This window comes from Pleurodeles waltl, chromosome 3_1, assembly GCF_031143425.1.
Source record: "Pleurodeles waltl isolate 20211129_DDA chromosome 3_1, aPleWal1.hap1.20221129, whole genome shotgun sequence".
NCBI classification, from domain to species: Eukaryota; Metazoa; Chordata; class Amphibia; order Caudata; family Salamandridae; genus Pleurodeles; species Pleurodeles waltl.
In genome coordinates, this window is record NC_090440.1 from 1,147,660,095 (window position 1) to 1,147,678,560 (window position 18,466).

At 42.2% G+C, this 18,466-nt stretch overlaps 1 protein-coding gene across 1 annotated transcript in view; it reads left to right on the forward strand.

The window, feature by feature from the left end:
* Positions 1-18,466, forward strand: part of IGSF9B (immunoglobulin superfamily member 9B) — a 1,080,599-nt gene that overhangs the window by 677,004 nt on the left and 385,129 nt on the right. Inside the window, exons 14-15 of the mRNA XM_069224455.1 lie at positions 6,960-7,186; positions 8,646-8,730. Of these exons, the coding sequence (XP_069080556.1) occupies positions 6,960-7,186; positions 8,646-8,730 (312 nt within the window). The remainder of the gene's footprint in view (positions 1-6,959; positions 7,187-8,645; positions 8,731-18,466) is intronic.

Genomic DNA, 18,466 nt, shown 5'->3' on the forward strand with positions numbered 1-18,466 from the left:
CACTGTATGCCACCACTTTGACACTTGGAAGGCTGTGTGCATACATATGGACTGTTAGCTCAGATGAGCCGTGAAAATAGCAATGTTATCTAGTTAGTTGTTGACATTGGTGTTATGGAGAATTAGGATGTTAGCTCAAGAGGGTAAAATAGTCCTTAGCGGAAGGGACAGCAGAAGGACAAGACACTGACGGCCTGATTAGAACCTTGGCGGACGAGATTACTCCGTCCCAAATGTGACGGATATCCCGCCCACTGTATTACAAGTTCCATTATATTCTACGGAACTTGTAACACAGTGGATGGCACATCCATCACATTTGTGACGGAGTAATCCCCTCCACCAAAGTCGTAATCAGGCCCTTAATGAGAAGTCCCTCAGAGAATTCACACGACTCATACACTACTACGTTTGAGCTATGCACTAATTTGGTTAAAATCACATCTTGTCCTTCTAAAGCTCACTTATAAAGGTTTGGCTTTTCACCACTCACCTGACTTGAAGGGTGGTGTCAGATAACCCTGCATAGAATGAAGGGGTGCACAACACAGATCTGTCTTCTTCCACACCCTTTACAGACTTGATATCCTCTGCTGCCATCCTGTACTTCATCAGCATAATGTCTGGTTTCATCTGCTCTGTATTGCTGTTCCGGTTTATTGCTGTCTAAGCTGGCCTCTAACTCCCATTTCTTTTGCCTGCTAGAGGTTATGTTGTATGCTTCAATGCTGGTGTGCTCGTCTTAGCCCCTCCTGGCCAAGCCCTCCTCAAGGTTATATGCCTGCTCAAAGCACATTAAAAACCCAGCTTCTTGACAGGAGCCTGAGGTTTTAGTATTGGAGGGTCGTTTAGTATCATTTTCCTTGCTTCTTTTTTCTTAAAAGTCCTATAAAATAATAATCTTAGTGAGGCGATAAAAAGCCTTCATCCAACATCAATTATTTTTATTGGTAACAACAACTGTCTCTCAAACTTTTGAGAACATAAACTAAAAAATGGGTATTTGTTACTACATCGATATCCACTGTGTCAAATTGTCTCCACATCAAAGCCCACTGTATTGCCCTATCACCACATCAATGAGGTAACTTTGTAGTCTAAATAAACAATACATTAAGAACACAACATTGACTGTGCATGCCCACTCCCCAACCCTAAACTTAACACTTACCCTTATTCTAACTCTAATCAGTCTTTAATCCTAAACCTTACTGTAAGCTTAAACATAGCTCTAAACCAAGGACTCAGCATAACTCTACTCATAACCCTATCCCTATACCTAACCTTACTCCAAATCCTAATTCTAGCCCTAAATCCTAGCCTAACCCTAAGTGTATCAATTGCCCTAAGTGTAACCCACTGCTTAAACTTTATCTACCCCTAACCAGAACTCCTTTTTGTAGCCCTAGTATCCCATTATTTTTAGCTCTAAACCTATCCCTATCTAGCCCTTCCAAGGCAACCTCTCAGGAACATGAAACCCTTCCTTCTTCCATTGTCATATTCCTCTGTAAACCAAAAAAAACGTCCCAGATTTCCTACTGGTAACTCCCCACTTACCTGTTAGTAGCTCTTCTGTGTGCAGTCTTGCCAACTCAGTGAGAAGCTTTTGCGTGGTTGAATTAATATATGTTCACCAAAATAAAAAAATGTCTATTTGAGACAAAAATGTGTGTATTTACCGACCTCATAATTTCCAAAATATATATAAAGTAGATATTTGAGCGATAAATCAGGTGGCACTGGGGAGACTTATTACTAATAATATTATTAACTTAGCACCAGGGTCACTACTGCTAAAGCTGTTGTGTATTAGCTATGTTGAGGCATTCTGAATATAAGAAGCCTTTTTTAAAAAATATTTCTGCTGGCAACCCTACCTGACGCATAGAGGTGATTATTATGGGTAATCTTTTATATGGGGACCACTAATATCTAGTTATCTAATTATTACAAAAATGTTGTAGTGAAACTGGTTGAATACATATTCCTTTTAGCTTTTTGGGGTTCAGAGCGTAAGCGCTCTGGCCTGTTGTAATCTCTCTGTGGGCTTTTAACAACGCCCATGTCATGCCCATCACTTTCGTTGGTTTGTGGGCTTGCCTACTAAAATTAGCTGGATTTCATTTGTGAAAGGCATGCGTATGTCATTCCTTTTCCGGTGTTTAGCCCTCCTCGAACGCACCGACCAACTACTGAAAACATACGAGGCTCAATGTTTTCCGCATGGTTTCTGGACTACTTTTTCTTTTGATTTCTTACGCAGGTCAATCTCACTGGGCAGTAATCGAGAGCTTTGTAGGGCTACCAGTTTAATTCTGTTGTGTATCCTAGCGCTCATTGGCGAATTCAAGGTTTTACACAGCGTGATTGTGATCATTTTTTTTTAAATTATTTATTTGTAATTCCCGTACCCCCGCCCCCCGTCTCTGTCCCTATCTCCAGCCCCATCCCCACCAACCTGTCCCCTTGTTTAAAGGTACTAAAGTTCAGCGGGAGGGGTCTTAAGAGTTTACAACGCTAATAGCTCTAACTCTAGCAAATGCAAGACCCATTGCATTGTAAATGCTTGTTTAGATTCTGTAATCGGACATAGTTCAGAGGTCTATCTGTACTCTTAAGAATCAGAAGGTTACATTTTTGATGGCTCTCCCCATGCTGTTCCTTGAAAGGAAAAGTGAAGACGGTGCACATTTTACTGCCAGCAATTTTGCATTGGCCCCAGTTTTGGCTTTCATCAGTTTTCCTAACGTTCTCGATTTTCCTTTATGCACCTACATTTGGATCCGCTGGGCAAGATAATTTTCAAGCTAGTAGAACCCAGCCAAGCCAAACACAACCTTGAAACATGAGTCTTGCAGTCTAGGTATCTGTGCTATAATTTTATGGTAAAAAATGTGTACGCGTTTTTTCCTCTGCAGAGATGTAAGTTTTAGAGAGCTTTTGTATGTTCGGTGGCAATGTGGAGGAATAGAACGTTAACAGTTTTTTGTGAAGTATATCTCTGGGAGCCATTTTTAGGGTTACACAAACAGATAATTCACATAATTTCTCACAAAATCTTCAATAAATCTTCGTGAATTTTGCACTGTTATAAACTGCGTTGACACTTGGTTGCTTGTTAGAATATTGATTACACATATATCACCTTGGCCTTATGTTGACTCTCACTAAATCCTCAGTGTACATGTACATAATACGATTCGAATTCTACATCCACATCCCTTTATGATATAAGGCAAGTCGATATTGTGTGACTGAGGTATGTGCAAGTTAATATGTAAAACTCAATATTTTGATTCAGCACCTTTCACTCACATGTAGTCGTGATACAACATTACGCAGACCTTCATTTCTGTTTCAGTCTTCGACACATATACCCCCTAAAAAGAGAGAATGTAGCTTTACGTTTCTGTATAATCTCTGCAGCTGTAGTAGGAAAACTGAGAATGTATTTAGAGGGCTCTGTGAGTTCCAGTGCGTTGTCACTGCCCGTGTGTGATCATCTAGAGACAAGAAGGAGTTGGCAGACTTTTCATCGCGTTTTAAAAGGATACATTTTTCCACAAGATCCAGGTTTGTGACAGACCTTAAGTACCTGGTGCTGGTCAGTGTATTCTCTGAAGAATTATTCCAACCAATCTGATTCATTGTGCTTTACTGTGTTAGACGATGATTCTTGTGTTCCGTGATCTGTTACAGAGTTTTGAAAATCAGCGGATGGTGCTGTCTACTATTAATTAACATTTAGCTGACCAGGAGAGCAGTATCTTGTTTGTTGTAAGCAACCTTGTTTTTGCGGCCATTAACAGACAAAGGTGAGCGCCTGAGTTTGTGTAAATTAGCACTCAGGACTTACAAACATTCAAGCGTTTAAATTGAACAACACAGGAAAAATGCTAAAAACATGCCTGGCAGAATCCCACTTTCTCCAACTTAAGTCGTTGATGGTCTCGCCATTTACATTATTCGTTTAGTTAGATAATTTGAGAATACGTTCTACTGAGACGTGATACTAAAGACTAAGAAGAAACTTCATAAGGTTTCTAAAAAAATGTAAAAAATATTTGTTTCACCATAGTGGCACTAAACGGCTGTATAATTGTTTACGCTCTGTTTGGAGTTGATGATGTCATCATCAATTGTGCATACATTCCACACTGTATGGTGGTTTTGACTGCAGTCACTCAGTGGTTCAGAGGATTTGTTTATCAGATGCATGCACATCTGTCATTTTTTTAAGCTAGTTGTCAAAAAACCTTAACATAGGGGGGAGGAGGTGTCCACACACTTTCCCGTGTTTCCAAAACCTGGCCAGCAGATCCTTCTTTCAACTGTACACAAGCACGTCATATCTGCTTTTTAATAATATGGAGGGCATCCCATACAGCCTAGTTAATACACCCCAATATGAACTATGGGCACGTCTTACTAGGTCTAGGATATGGGGCCCCACACAGCTCTGCCAGTACTCCTTAGCCGTGACTTTTCTCTTCCGAATGCTTCATGCAGAATCCCCACCCCATTTACCTGCTTTACACGACGAACAATCCTTTGATAATTAAAATCAGAAGATTAAAACTTTACCTATATAAGACAAGGCACATGGTACATAAAGCAAAAACAAACCGCGGAAGTAGCTGGATCCGCAGATAATTTCGAAACTGTTATCCGGAAGCAGATTAACCCTTCCCAGGAAACAAGCGGTGTCTGTCGTATTGGGAAGGAGAGGAAATTTTTGCGACTATAAATTATGTCTCAAGGGTACAGAATGGATAAGAGGCTTTTGGTCTTCCTTTAGCCTCTGCTCTGCTTGAAGGTAAATACGCTTTCTTATATGTATTTGTTATTCCTAATGCTGTAAGTACTGGTACTCTTTATTGCATTGACACTGTTGTTACAAAATGGTGCAATACCTTACAATTTGAGGCCATCCTGGTCACCAGTGAGACGCAAACTGTTGTAATCAAGGAGGCAAGTGTGTCAGTCCAATAAATGTACGTATCACTATTTACTATACAGAATTCTTTCTTGGACTGACCTGGCGACAGACAACTTTTTTGTTATTTACTGTGAACCGACTGTTGTAGTGGTCACTGTTTAACATAAAGGAAAATTACGTTTACCTTTTTTCACAGCTGACAAACCCTTTCTGAAATGGTCTTCATTTAATGAAAGCACTTTTTTTGTTGCATATATACTGTTTTTACACTGTAATTTCTGTAGTCTGATATTTCCTTGCACCACTGTTAGGCAGTGTTCTGGGGTGCGATTCTCACAAGAATCTGTAATAATTGAGCTCTGTCCTGTAACCCTACTACCTCACTTCCTTTCTTTACTGTATTACACTTTTCCATTTCCTTCCTTTAGTAGAAAGTATGGCTGGCGATTTTTGATTATTATTTTCAGCTATTTTTTACCTCATACTCTTTGTTTCATAACCCTGGGCTTTTATTCTCCCGAGGGAGACGCTCAAGAGGTGTGACCTGAACCTACCAGTGGCACTGTGGTTTATACATCTTTATGCGCTAGTCCAGATTTTTCAGACACCATATGTTGAGTTGCCTTCTCAGTTTAATAAAATTGTATTAAGTTAAACCATAAACAAGATGAGGTCATGAAATTGTATTAAGTTAAACCATAAAAAAGATGAGGTCATGACTAAAGATGTGACCCCATTTGCCCTTTTCCACTCCTCTAGTGCTGTGAATTTAAACATTAGATTGATAATTCCTTGGGGCTCAGTAAAACTATTGAATCTCATCGTGCTGAACCTCATGCTCCTTCACTGACTTCCACTTGACGCGTAGATTATTTTTTAAATTATCACTTTTAGACATCTCCACCCATAGTCCTTGTTAGTACCTCTAATGCATACATTCCAGGATGAACAACCAGACTGGTAGGAGATGTTACTCTCTAAGAAAATGTTGAACCAAGCGTACTTGTGTCTAGCTCATAGACTGTGGAACTAATTCATACTAGAGATCTGAAGAGCCCAAACCTCTTCGCCTAAAGACCCACCTCACCAGAATTCATCTTTTGAGATGACTAACCTCCAGCACATCCTCTTGTTGATGATATCGTATCCCATCCATTATTAAAGTTTTGTTGCCTCCTGGCAGAGACAGTTTCCCTAAAGGTTGGTTTGCTATATATAAAATCTTAAAATAGGTTAGTAGCTAAACATTACTTCTGTCATGTGTAAAGTTTGTAGTCTAGAGTCCTCTTTGTGTTAAATGGAGTTTGGTTTATTTGTGAACACATTGAAGGGTGCACTTTCCTGTTCCCTACTAAGCCTAGGAATAATTGATTCATGTCTGGACCTGATCCCTTTAGAACTATAGGGGGTCCATAATGTACAAGCTCCTCTTGGAATAATGAGATGCTAACTCCACACATGACTTGCTCGTTCATAAGATATGTCAGCCAGGCTACTAAGAGAAAATAATGCCATTCTTTAAAGTACACACTGACTGTTTTCAAGATTTTGTGTTCAATACCAGGTGGCCAGAATGAGTTCAAGAGCAAATCATGGCTTAGCCCTTAATTGCTTAAAAATATCTTCTATCCAGAATAGGTTTAATTCACATACTGATTTCCTTGTGCTCGAAGGGCTTACCAACCCTTAGGTATTTCTGTAAAAAATAAGGGAATGATCCTTCTGAGGTAGACCCCCAGTTTTTAAAACTCCTTGTGTGCAGTCAGTATACAGTATACATGCCCAGTGCATTTGCAATATCTGTTGAACATGCTCTTCATTTACCCTTAGCCTGATTGTAAATCTTCTTTGACTTTGTTGTCTACTTCAGTGTGTTTTCTCTGCTTTCTGGTTGTATTTTTTTAAGTGCACCAATTATCCCTGCAGTATGGGTGACTAATTTTAATTGAAGAAATCAACAATTGTGATGTTTTCAAACATTGTCTTCCTTCCTGGTCCTCTTCCTCTTGTGTGACAGCCTTCCCGATAACTACACCTGAGCCCCCCATTCTGCTCACTTCGCCACGATGTCTCACAGCCAATCGCACACAGCAGGGGGTCTTGCTCTCCTGGTTGCCCCCTGCCAACCACAGTCAGCCACTTGACCACTACATCTTGGAGTTCCGTGTAGGTGAACGCTGGGAGGTTCTCGATGATGCCATCCATGGGAGCGACACAGATCTGCTGGCCAAGGACTTGTCTCAGGTGAGAAGCAGAGCCTGTTAAGCCTGTGCAAGTGATCCAGGGAGGGAGTGAGAGGGGTCGGCAAAAAGTGGTGGGAATGGGGCCTTCGAGGCTGTAGGGTCTGTATGAGACAAGATAGCTAGGGGATTCAGTGTTGCATGATTGGATGTGTAGTGAGCAGGGGGTGGCTTCTACCTCATATTGTTTTCTGTTGACAGTCTTTTTTGTGGAACTTGATGTAACATTTATTTCTGAAGGTTGTGGCTTTCTCCCCTAAGCTTGCCAAATTCATTGTTTTTTGGGGGTTGGAGAACGTCGTCTTATGATGCCCTTTTCAGGATTAGAGATCTATTTTTTTGTTCGATTTTACAATATCTTTACTTTATAGCGCTCACTCTTTCCTGACTCTCTTACTCCGCCATGGTTGCATACATTTGTGTTTTTGGGGTTCATGGACTTTCTTTTCCCTGGATTCTGTAACCATTTTTGCATGTTCACCCATCGCAACATATTTTACCCAACAATTTTCCTTAATGTAATTCGGTTTCCAGGGCAAGGAGCCTCATTATGCAGTATGTATGACCCTCTTCTTTTTGGATTGCTTGTCCGTTTCTGTGCCTGGCTATCTTGGGACTCTTTTCAACATATTGTTTTCCCATCTCATAATGGATCGGTCTGTTTGCATGTTTACCTATTTAGGATCACACTTGACATAAACCTTTGCCTTTTACTCAGCTTCTAAGGTGTTCCTGTACCACCCTTTCTTGCACTCCTCAACAAATGTGATCTTCTCTTTTCCCACTCCTAGAAGGATATGCTTTGGCGGGCTGTTCTTTTGAGTCCACCTGCCTCCCTTGCTAAATTCTTTATGCAGGCTACTGACCAAGTACTTACAGGGCTGATGATGATGCAAGATTTTAATATGCTCTTCAGGACACACTGGGAACTTAATGGAGGGGAAATAAAAGCAAACATTAATCACAGAGCAGGTCTCAGCTCTTACAGAAGCCTCAAGCTCCGACTGACTATCCCTTTTTAGGCTTAACCCAGAATTAAGCAACACTTTACATTCAATCTGTAACAATAGTTAAACCTTCCCCTGGTTCACTCCATCCCTGAATGAATCAGTCTGTGTTATGGCAGATATCACTCCTCACAAAGCATCAAAAAGTCAGACTCTAGTGATGGTGCGCACTTGTAGTGACATAACCATGCATAACACTCCATTTCCTCTGCATCAATGACTCTCCTTCCCCCTTGTTTTCATAATGCTTCCTCTGCATACTTCACATGCTCTTTGTATGCCATAGCCTACCTAATCTCCTATCAAGAAAAAAAAATATTTTTCAGGTACATAGTTTACCCCTCCCCCCCCCATCAACACACTAATTAGGATGTATGTGTGACTCCAAATTCTTTGTAGCAGGTTTTCTGAAATGGATGTTAATCGTACATGATGTTTGTGCTGATATTGTTACAGGACACCTGGTATGAGTTCCGAGTACTGGCTGTAATGCAAGACCTCATCAGTGAGCCAAGTAACATAGCTGGTGTCTCCAGCACAGGTAAGGCCGAAGGTGAGTGTCATTAGTCCAGTCTGTGATGATGACACAGTAGAGTGATAGCAGCATAATTCAAAACAAGCACACCTAGCAAAGGTAGCACCACAGTATCATTTAACCTACATGCAGCATACTGCACAGTTTTCATTTGTTGGACAATGTCACCATGAGCACAAGGCACACCACTGGAACACTCAAAGTTAATAGGATAGGTTGTACCAAATGGAAATATTACATAGATTAGTGGCAAACTACTCAACCAGTGCCACAATGACTTCAGAAGTGGGGCTCCAAAGGTCAGTGTACAGGACTGGTCGCATTTACTTCATAATTTTCAAGAATTTATCAAACCACCCAAAACAATTAGACATCTACGAAATCCTAGGGAGAGCAGATTCCATGATACACTTGTTAAGAAACACATTACTGGTTGCAACATAAAAACCCAGATCAGTTCCAGCCACTGTCATGATCCCAGCAAGTACCCCACCAGTGAGCAAAAGGTGAGAGAGCCTAGAACAGGTGCCTGGAAGGCCTACTTTGTCCCTTGACTTACCTCTACTCATACCTGAGAGCAAAACCACTGTTCCAGTAACCCAAGGAAATTGCAAAAGGCTTGTAGTGAAGGCTTTCATGCCTTAATTTCCACTGTGGAACACAGTTACACAATTCTTAGTATTCCTTTTAGATACTTAAGTACACCTTCAAATTAATTTGTATGCTCACACATTAACGTAAAGCACACATGAGCTATATCATGATTCTCACCTGCTCAAGAAGTGTAAGGAGTCTGAGCCTGGGCTCCAGAGGCTTAGGTTTCCCTTATCCACGCCATTCTCACTGCCCAGATTATGGTTGGTCTCTTCACCCAAAGCCTTGCAAAAACTGATCAAAAGAGTGCAAAGCATGCAGGGACACAGGCTTAACTTTGCAAACAGTGCTTGAGTGCAGCCATTAACCTGTGATGTTTGAGCCTCAGCACTAATACTCACCTTAACAGTCCTGCATGATAGTGTATCATGTTGCAGTGATACTCCGATTAAGCCACATAATGAGTGAGACTCTCCTCAGATGACCCACATAGCAATTATGTGCATAGCAGTGAATCATATCCGTCACAAATGACTGTTACAGACAGTGCCCACATCACAGCAACCACACACTGGAGAGCATATGTTGTGAAGAATCTCATGCACCATTGTTTTAAAGGCACCAATGGAAAAGCAGCATGCATTAGCTCAGCAGACTATTTAACACAAGCACTGTAAGCTTCAAAGGGCTTAACCAAAACATTTACAGAGAAGAAAGTGGCAAATAGGATAGACAGCATCATGACAAAATAAAGAAACAAAGTAGATTATCATGCTAATGTATGCACACTGTAGAAATGTTAGTTCACCATAAACTAATACATAAATGCACTCTGGTGACTCAGAATGATCTCCGACTATATGGAGCCTGACCAGATTGCATGTGGTCAGCAGTGGTAGTTTGTTGTAGTGCTGCCATATCCAGATGCCATGTGAAAAGCGTGTTCTGTGCTTGTGCAGTGCACTGAAAAACAATCATACTTTCATTTGGGCACTGTCTGAATTACTGCCAGTGAAATCGACATCTAATCAAGAGGAGAGTTCTCTCGAGGATTGACTAGAGACCAACCTTTCACAGGACATACTCCTGACGGAACAACAGCGGAGCAGATGCTTATTATTATTTCATCTTACATCAAAGACAGTGGCCACATAAAGTGACCATGTGTACTTGTACTTTGTTCTTTTCTTTGCACTTGAATTCTCTGGCCAGCTGAAGCATATAGGAGCCTTCTCATTGAGATAATACCCCAGGAGACAAAGGAAACATACAACCTCTTGAGTTGACTTGAATAGATTTCCATTACAAGGAACAGATTCCTAGTTTGGCATGCAGTGCAAGTGGACTTTGCCCTCCTAGCCTATACAGTAGTGAACAGGACAGGATGGTGGGGAATGTCCAACAATGACTGCCCTGATCCTCCTATCCACGTGAACATTTTGAAATGCACTGAACAAGAAACGTTATCTTCCTGCATTCTGTTTGCCCCAGTTACTGATAGGCCTAATATCTCAGTCGGAAGAAGCAAATGTTCTGTATCAACTTGATGCCTTTGGGCTAATTTTCCCTTTGTAAGAAAGGACCTTGATCAGTCTGTCAGTTTAAGTACCACCTGAAAAAGAGGTCAGTTAACCACCGATTGTTAGAACAAGACTCTTGATTATTAGAGTGATACACACCACTGGAACCACTGGATATCAACGTTTTTGTGGGATTTTGGCTCTTGTTTCTTGACATTGTTTAATTTTAAGACTGTTACATTGCTTAAAATCAAAGTTCCAGGGGTTGGGTAGCCAAAAGTTATCAGACGTCTCCTGGAACTCAGTTCTTACAAGCTAGGACTGTTATAATTTTAAGTGCTAAGCCATATGGATTCCAGTTCCCTAAATGTGCGGCGTGGAGGGATAGAAGTCATCTAATCAAAAGGAGTGCAAAGAGGCTATGTTCCAGGGAAGTGACAGACACAAGAAGGGGAAGGCAGGTCATTGAATAAGAAGCAAGCAAATCAGAGTGACAAATCCACCCAATTGTTAGAAATGGGCGGGCACAACGTTTTTGGTACGGACCACAAGAGACATTCACTTAGTGACAGCTATAAGCTAAAAGCTGTTTGCTAGGTTACACCTAAAAACCTACCTTGAACCCCGCTATTTTAAGCAATTATTCACCCATTTCCTTATTACCATGCTATGCGCTAATGTATGGGAAATTGAAGTGAATATTCATATATCGCCATTTATCTTGGCCAGTTCCTTTCCTGAGACTTTCCAGGCTGGATTTCGCCCCTGCAATGGAACAAGAGTTGCTTTGTTTGCTGTTAAGACAGAGCTGCACCTGATCTGCAGTTCTTTGGTCTGTCCTGTGTGTGCAATGGGACAACACCCAGCTTACCCTGAGATTTGATGGGAGTTCTGAGGCAGCTCAAATAACTTTTAGACTAGCTTTACCACAGTCATGATGTGAATGAACTTTACTTGTTACAAGTTGAGCGCATTCCAAATGAAGAGTGTAGTTTTGGGGTGGGGGGGGGGCACATTGATCTGGTCATCTGCGCAGTTGCCTAATGATCCCTCCCAATGTCCTACTCTTTCTCAAACAGTAAAATACTTGGTTGTCGATGACAAGCTCACATTCAAACCCCAGTTAGCTAAGGTATCTACTACATGTTTTATTACACAAAAGTTTTAAAGATTCTCTCTTTTCTTCCTGAACCCACACAGTTCAATATTTACAAGGCCGTTGTTTTATCCTGCCTAGATTATGTCAATGCACTTTACTTAGATTCCCTGCTTTTACACTTCTGCCGCTTCAGTTAGTCCAAACTCCTGCTGCCAGTTACTTCTTAGACTCTGTCGTAGGACCCCGATTTCCAGTCACCTGAGGATGACTGGCTTCTTATTCATAAATGCTCTATGTTATACGTGTAAAGCTCTATGCTTTAAACAATGTATAAGGTAAGTCCTTCATTCATTCAGCAGCTCTTCAACAGGTGTAACCCAATGCACTTTATGTGCTCTGCTTATTTCTAGTGTTCCCAAGATCTGGAAAGAGGGTCAAGATGATTGTGTCTTCTGTTACTAGTTGATTATTCTTTGGAATACTCTTCCTATTGATCTCTACTTAGTGACTGATTACAGACTGTTCTGAAACACTTTGTGTACTTCACCCCTCCAGCTGTTTTATAGATTACACCAACTGTGGTTGGAGTGCTATTGCTTTGTTTTTTGTGCTGTTGACTACTGTTACCTATTGTGTGGTTTAAGGGTCTGAATGGGATTTTGCCTTTGAACCCAGACTCTTGACAACATGTAGTTGCTTCATATCCAAGAATGTTTTTTTCCACCTGGTTTATGTAATACCCAATTGAAATTGAACATTGGGTGCATTTTTTTCCTCCTTATGTGGATAAATCTCCTTTGCTGTGATAAAAATGCAATGGTGGGAAAAGGTATGTCCAAGTGCCTTGCTTAGTAAAGAAGCTTGCACAGCAGCTATTCTCTGCTATTTAGCATGAGGGATGTGAATAGTGGTGTGAACAACGTGAGCTTTTAAATAAGCCATGTCTGGTGCTGGCCACCTGTTATGTTGTATGAGTGTTTAGAAACATTCCTTTATCTAGACTAGTATTCAAAATATGTAAATGGTTTTTTAATTACTGACAGAATTCTTTTGAATGCCAAACTAGATCTCTGTGGCCTTGCAAGTTAGATCTAGGTATTGAGGTTATGTTATCGTACATCAAGACTGACATCTCCTTCTCTTGCCTTTTCATGATTTTGCTTTGAGCCTAGTTCACATTTTTGTATGTAAGAACTTCCATGATCTTGCCTGGGATCAAATAAACGTACAGGTGCACAAAGTATGCAACGTGGGAAAGAAGCTGAAACTATAAGGCCTCAATATGATAGAGGACGGAAAAATTATAATATGATAAGCATATTCTCCATAATCAAATATTGCTCTTTATAATTATTAAACCTTCTACACCCATGTATGGGTTCAGGAGTGCTTTTTTACAAATAAGTTTCATCTTTTGAAAATGAAAATTATTTCATGAAGAAAATGAGACTATTGTAAGCAGCATTTATTTTAAAATATAGGCAGTGTGAGTTAGTTCAATAAAACACAATTTATCTGAAAATCCCATTTTCCTTTCGGAAAAAAACTGTAAATTGCACTATCCCTTGAGGAAATCTGGAGGTAGCAATCCCTGAATGTAGTGCTGATGCAGGGCTGTTAAATTTTTACACTCAAAGTAAGGGTTCCCTAAATGCATTATTTTCTTCTGTCGAAACATTTTCTGAAACTGATTTTTGATTTGACATCCATGCTTCTATGATGATAGGAATATGCATATGTATATGTATATGTGTCTATTTATATATATATATATATATATATACATATATATATATATATATATATATATATATATATATAGAGAGAGAGAGAGAGAGAGAGAGAGGTATAGATATATATACCCCCCCACATATATACATACATATACATTCCTATTGCATGTGTGTATATTCCTTGTGTGTGTGTGTGTGTGTGTGTGTGTGCGTGTGTGTGTGTATATATATAAATATTCCTATTGTCAAAAAGAGATAATGGGAATATATATGGTTAATTGGATTGGCTAATATATATGTAGTTTTATATATTTTTTAACCCTATAAGAGTCAGTCTTCAGATGTGTTGTTACTATGCTGGCTCTCTCAGACAGGTCATCTTCCTATAGAATGGAAAAACTCTTGGGAATGTGCACATATTTTTGTGATTTGTCTTTTAAAAACTCATTGCATTGAGGATTGTGACATAGGAAAGCCACATTGATGTTCACGGACAGAGAGCCTGATCTCCTGAAGCCTGAAACTGGGACTTCTCAGAAAGGGGAAGGTACCAACTGTCTCAAATATTATGAGAAAGTGATGCTTCCTCTACAGAACGTGGGACCCACTGTGATATATCCACAAGCTACTTCGACAAACAATACCACTGACCCCAGTCTCATTCCCAATTGACATTAAGACATTAGATATTTAGGATTTTACCTTCCATATCATTGCTGGTCACATCTTTGATGGCAACACTACCATTTTATCATCAAGGCTTTTCTTGACATTGTCTGGAACTTTGTGGCAGAGATTCTCGATGTTCAGATCAGCTTCAACAACAAGACCTACACTTTCACAGAGCAATGAATAAAAAAGAACTGCAACACAGTGATACCTACATTATATATGCTGATGGCACCAAAGGGCATTTGGCTGAAGTGTGTTCAATAAAACCTTGACTTCAAGCTCAACTTTTACATTTAATAGGGCACTGGTAGTCAACCAGGGAGGGCCTCAAATGTTCAGCCATAGCCACCTCAGGGTCAAGACTCACTAGCAGCATCATAGACTATTGCACCATAACAAATTGTAGATTTTCGGTTACAAGAAGGATGCTGTTGCAGTCAGTCTCTAGTGACAGAAGGTGTGAGACTGGCAAAAACATCCCAAACAGGACAAACAAATTGCAAAGATTTATTTTCTATATTTAACTTTCTTTTATTTTTCCAAGTCTTGCTTTTCTCACTTTACACTCATGTTTTCTTTTATTTTTGCTTGTGGGCGCTGTTCTCAAAAGATGACGATTATCTTGTTTTAAATATTGCAAAGCAACATTGTTTCTTTCTTATGTGTAATTTCTGAAATGATGCGTTAACACATAATTGTGCAGTACACCTCCATACCCCCCCACTCCAATCCAGCCATACCAATCCACCCCACCCCACTCCAATCCAACACACTCACCCCAATCCAATCCACTCCAGTCCACCACACTACAATCCTTCCAACTCCAACCTGCCCGCTCCAATCCACCCCACTCTAATCCAGAACAATCTGCCCCACTCCAATCTGCCCCACTCCAATTTTTCCCACTAAAACAATCTGCTCAACACCAGTGTTCCCCACTCCAAACTGCCCCACTGCTATCCAAAAAAATCTGCCCCACTCCAATCCAAAACAATCTGCCTCACTCCAATCTGCCTCACTCCAATTCAAAACAGTCTGCCCCAATCCAGCTGGCCTCACTCCAATCTGAAACAATGTACCCCGAAAGAATCGCCCCCCACGCTAATCTGCCCCACTCTAATCCAAAACAATCTGCCCCACTCCAATCTTGTTCACTCCATCCCACTCCAGTCCGCCCTGATCCAATCCACCTCACGCCAATCTACCGACTCCATTCAAATTTACCCCATTCCATTTCACCTCAATCAACACCACTCCATTCCAGTTCACCCACTCCAATCAATCCACCTTGTCCAACCCAATCCAGTCTCCCCCATTCACCACTGATTCAGTCCACCTTACCCCAGTCCACCCCAATCGATTCCAAAAAAATCTGCCCCACACTAAACTGCCCCACTCCAGTCCAAAACAATCTGCCCCACTTCAATCCAAAACAATCTGCCCCACTCCAATCGAAACCAATCTGGAGCACTTCAGTCCAAAACAATCTGCCCCACTCCAATCCAAAAGAATCCACCCCAGTCCAATCAGCCCCACTCCAACCCAAAACAATCTGCACACTCTAGTCTATAACAATCTGCTTCACCTCAATCCAAAACAATCTGCCCCACTACTATCTGCATCACTCCAATCCAAAACAATGTGTCCCACTCCATTCTGCCCCATTCCAGTCTGCCCCACTGCAATCCAAAGCAATCTGCCCAAATCCAATCCAAAACAATCTGCCCCCCCAATCTAAAACAATCTGCCCCACTCCAATCAGCCCCAACCCAATCAGCCACACCCCACTCCAAAACACCCCAATCTAGCCTAATCCAATGTAGCCCACTCCTATCCACCCTACCTCACCACACCCCACTCCAACCCACCAAAATCCACCTCAATCATACAACCTCCGTCAAGTCCAACCCCCAATCTAGTCCACCAATCCAAATACACCCCACCACACCCCAATCCAGTCCACCCCAATCTAATCCACCCCACCCCACTCAATCCAGTCCAAGCCAACCCACTTTCCTTTAATCCAGACCAACCCACTGCCATACAGTCTACTCCACTCTACCCCACCCTACCCCATGGCAATCTAATTCGCCCCACTCCATTCAACCCCATTCCATTCCACCTCACTCCATTTCATCCATTCCAGTCCACCCCAATCCACCCACTCAATCTATTTCACCCCACTCCAATCCACCCCACTTAAATGTAATCCACTGCAGTGTAGTCCACCCCACTCCACCCAATCCACTCCAATCCAACCCACTCTAGTGCCCCCACACAATCCAGTAACATTTCCACCCCACTGCATTTCAATCCACTTCACTCCAATGTAATCCACCCCACTCTAGTCCACCCTACTCCTGTCCACCCCACTCTGCTCTAGTCCACCCCACTCTTCCCCAGTCCAGCCCTCCCCACTCTACCCCAGTCCAATCTACCCCAAGCCAATCCAGTCCACCCCACTCAATCCACTCCATCCAGCACTCTAATTCAATCCACCCATTCCAATCCAACTCATGCCAATCCAGTCCAATCCATCAGATCCCATCCAACTCCAGTCCAATCTACCCTGCTCCAGTCCAATCCACTCACTCCAATCCAATCCACCCCTCTCCAATCCAATCCATCCCTCTCCAATCCAATCCACCCCCTCCAGTCCAGTCTAATCCACCCTACTCCACTCCAATTGACCCCACTCCAAACTATCCCACTCTAATCCAATCCACCCAAATCCAGTCCACCCCACCTCAGTTTTATCACTCCTGTCCGCCCACTCCAAGCCAATATAATCCACCCCAATCCAGTCCACCACACCCCATTTCAGTCTACCACATGCCTGTCCATTTCAAGCCACCCACTTCTAATCCAACCCACTCCATCCAGTCCACCGACTCCAATCCACCCCACTTAATCCAACCCACTCTACCCCAATTCATTCCACCCCAATGTACTCCAATCCAATCCACCACACTACCTCAATCCACTCCACCCTTTTCCAATCCACTCCAAGAACTCTACTCAGCTCTACTACACTTTACTCCCCCTTCTTCACTCAACTGCATTCTATTCCAACAAATCCAGTCTACGACACTCTACTCCCCCACTCCACTGTAGGACACTCCACACTACTAACTATTAGCCATGCTGAACAGCAGCCACACTGATATACAACATCACAAAATCACGTTGCCAAAGCCAATAACGCTTGTATAGATGAGACCTATTAGCGTTGTCAATGCTTGTTTCACTTTTTTGTCGAAATTATTTTTGAGGTACCCTCTCAGTGTGCATTACGGAAGTCTCCTAAAAATCCTATGGATCCTGCCACCGGCAGATATCTGTGACAGATCCCCACCTGGTTTCCTTGTGTTGCCTGGAGCTGTGCCACGGCTCCAAGGCCTGCCCAGTCGGTTGAGCAATGATCCCCAAGGCAGTATGGAAGCATGCCCTGAAGCTCCTGGTCGCCTGACAACAAATGACTGCACTGCTCCAGGTCCTGTCCGCACGGGCACTCTTTCAGAGTTATTGTCGCAGGTCATCATCCTGCTCCAAATCATACTCGTATGTAAGTCCCACCAGAAAGAGTACAGGACCTTCCTTGGACTCCATTCCAGTAGCACTGTTCCTGGTGACATCGACTCCAGTGCTGACCAGGCTAAGAATATCTGGGTTGGAGACAGCCCCTCCCTTTACTGACAGGCCCTGCGTAGAATACCACTGGGGAAGATCCGAGGATTCATATGGTTTTCCTGACCCCCTGGAAGAGCCCTTCGCCAAGGATAACTGTTATGATGAACTGGCAATACCAGTGGTCTGGGCACCTCTCCTGACACTAGCCTAGTCCCTCCCCCTAGTGTGGCTACATAGGAAGGAGCTCCATTTGCCATGGTTGCAAGGAGGACGGCTGAGGTCTAGGACCTTACTCTGCCTTTAGTGGCAGTCAAGACTAACATCTTGACAGAGGTGCTTTAACCCGGGGTAGGCCCCCTGGAACCTCTTCTCCCCATTAATGAACCCCCCACTGATGTCCTGCTCGAGTCCTTCCCAAGCACCACGCAGGCGCTCCTGTGCAGAAGACCACTGACTGCCGCTATCGCCCGCCTCCTAGGGACCCAACTTTCCTG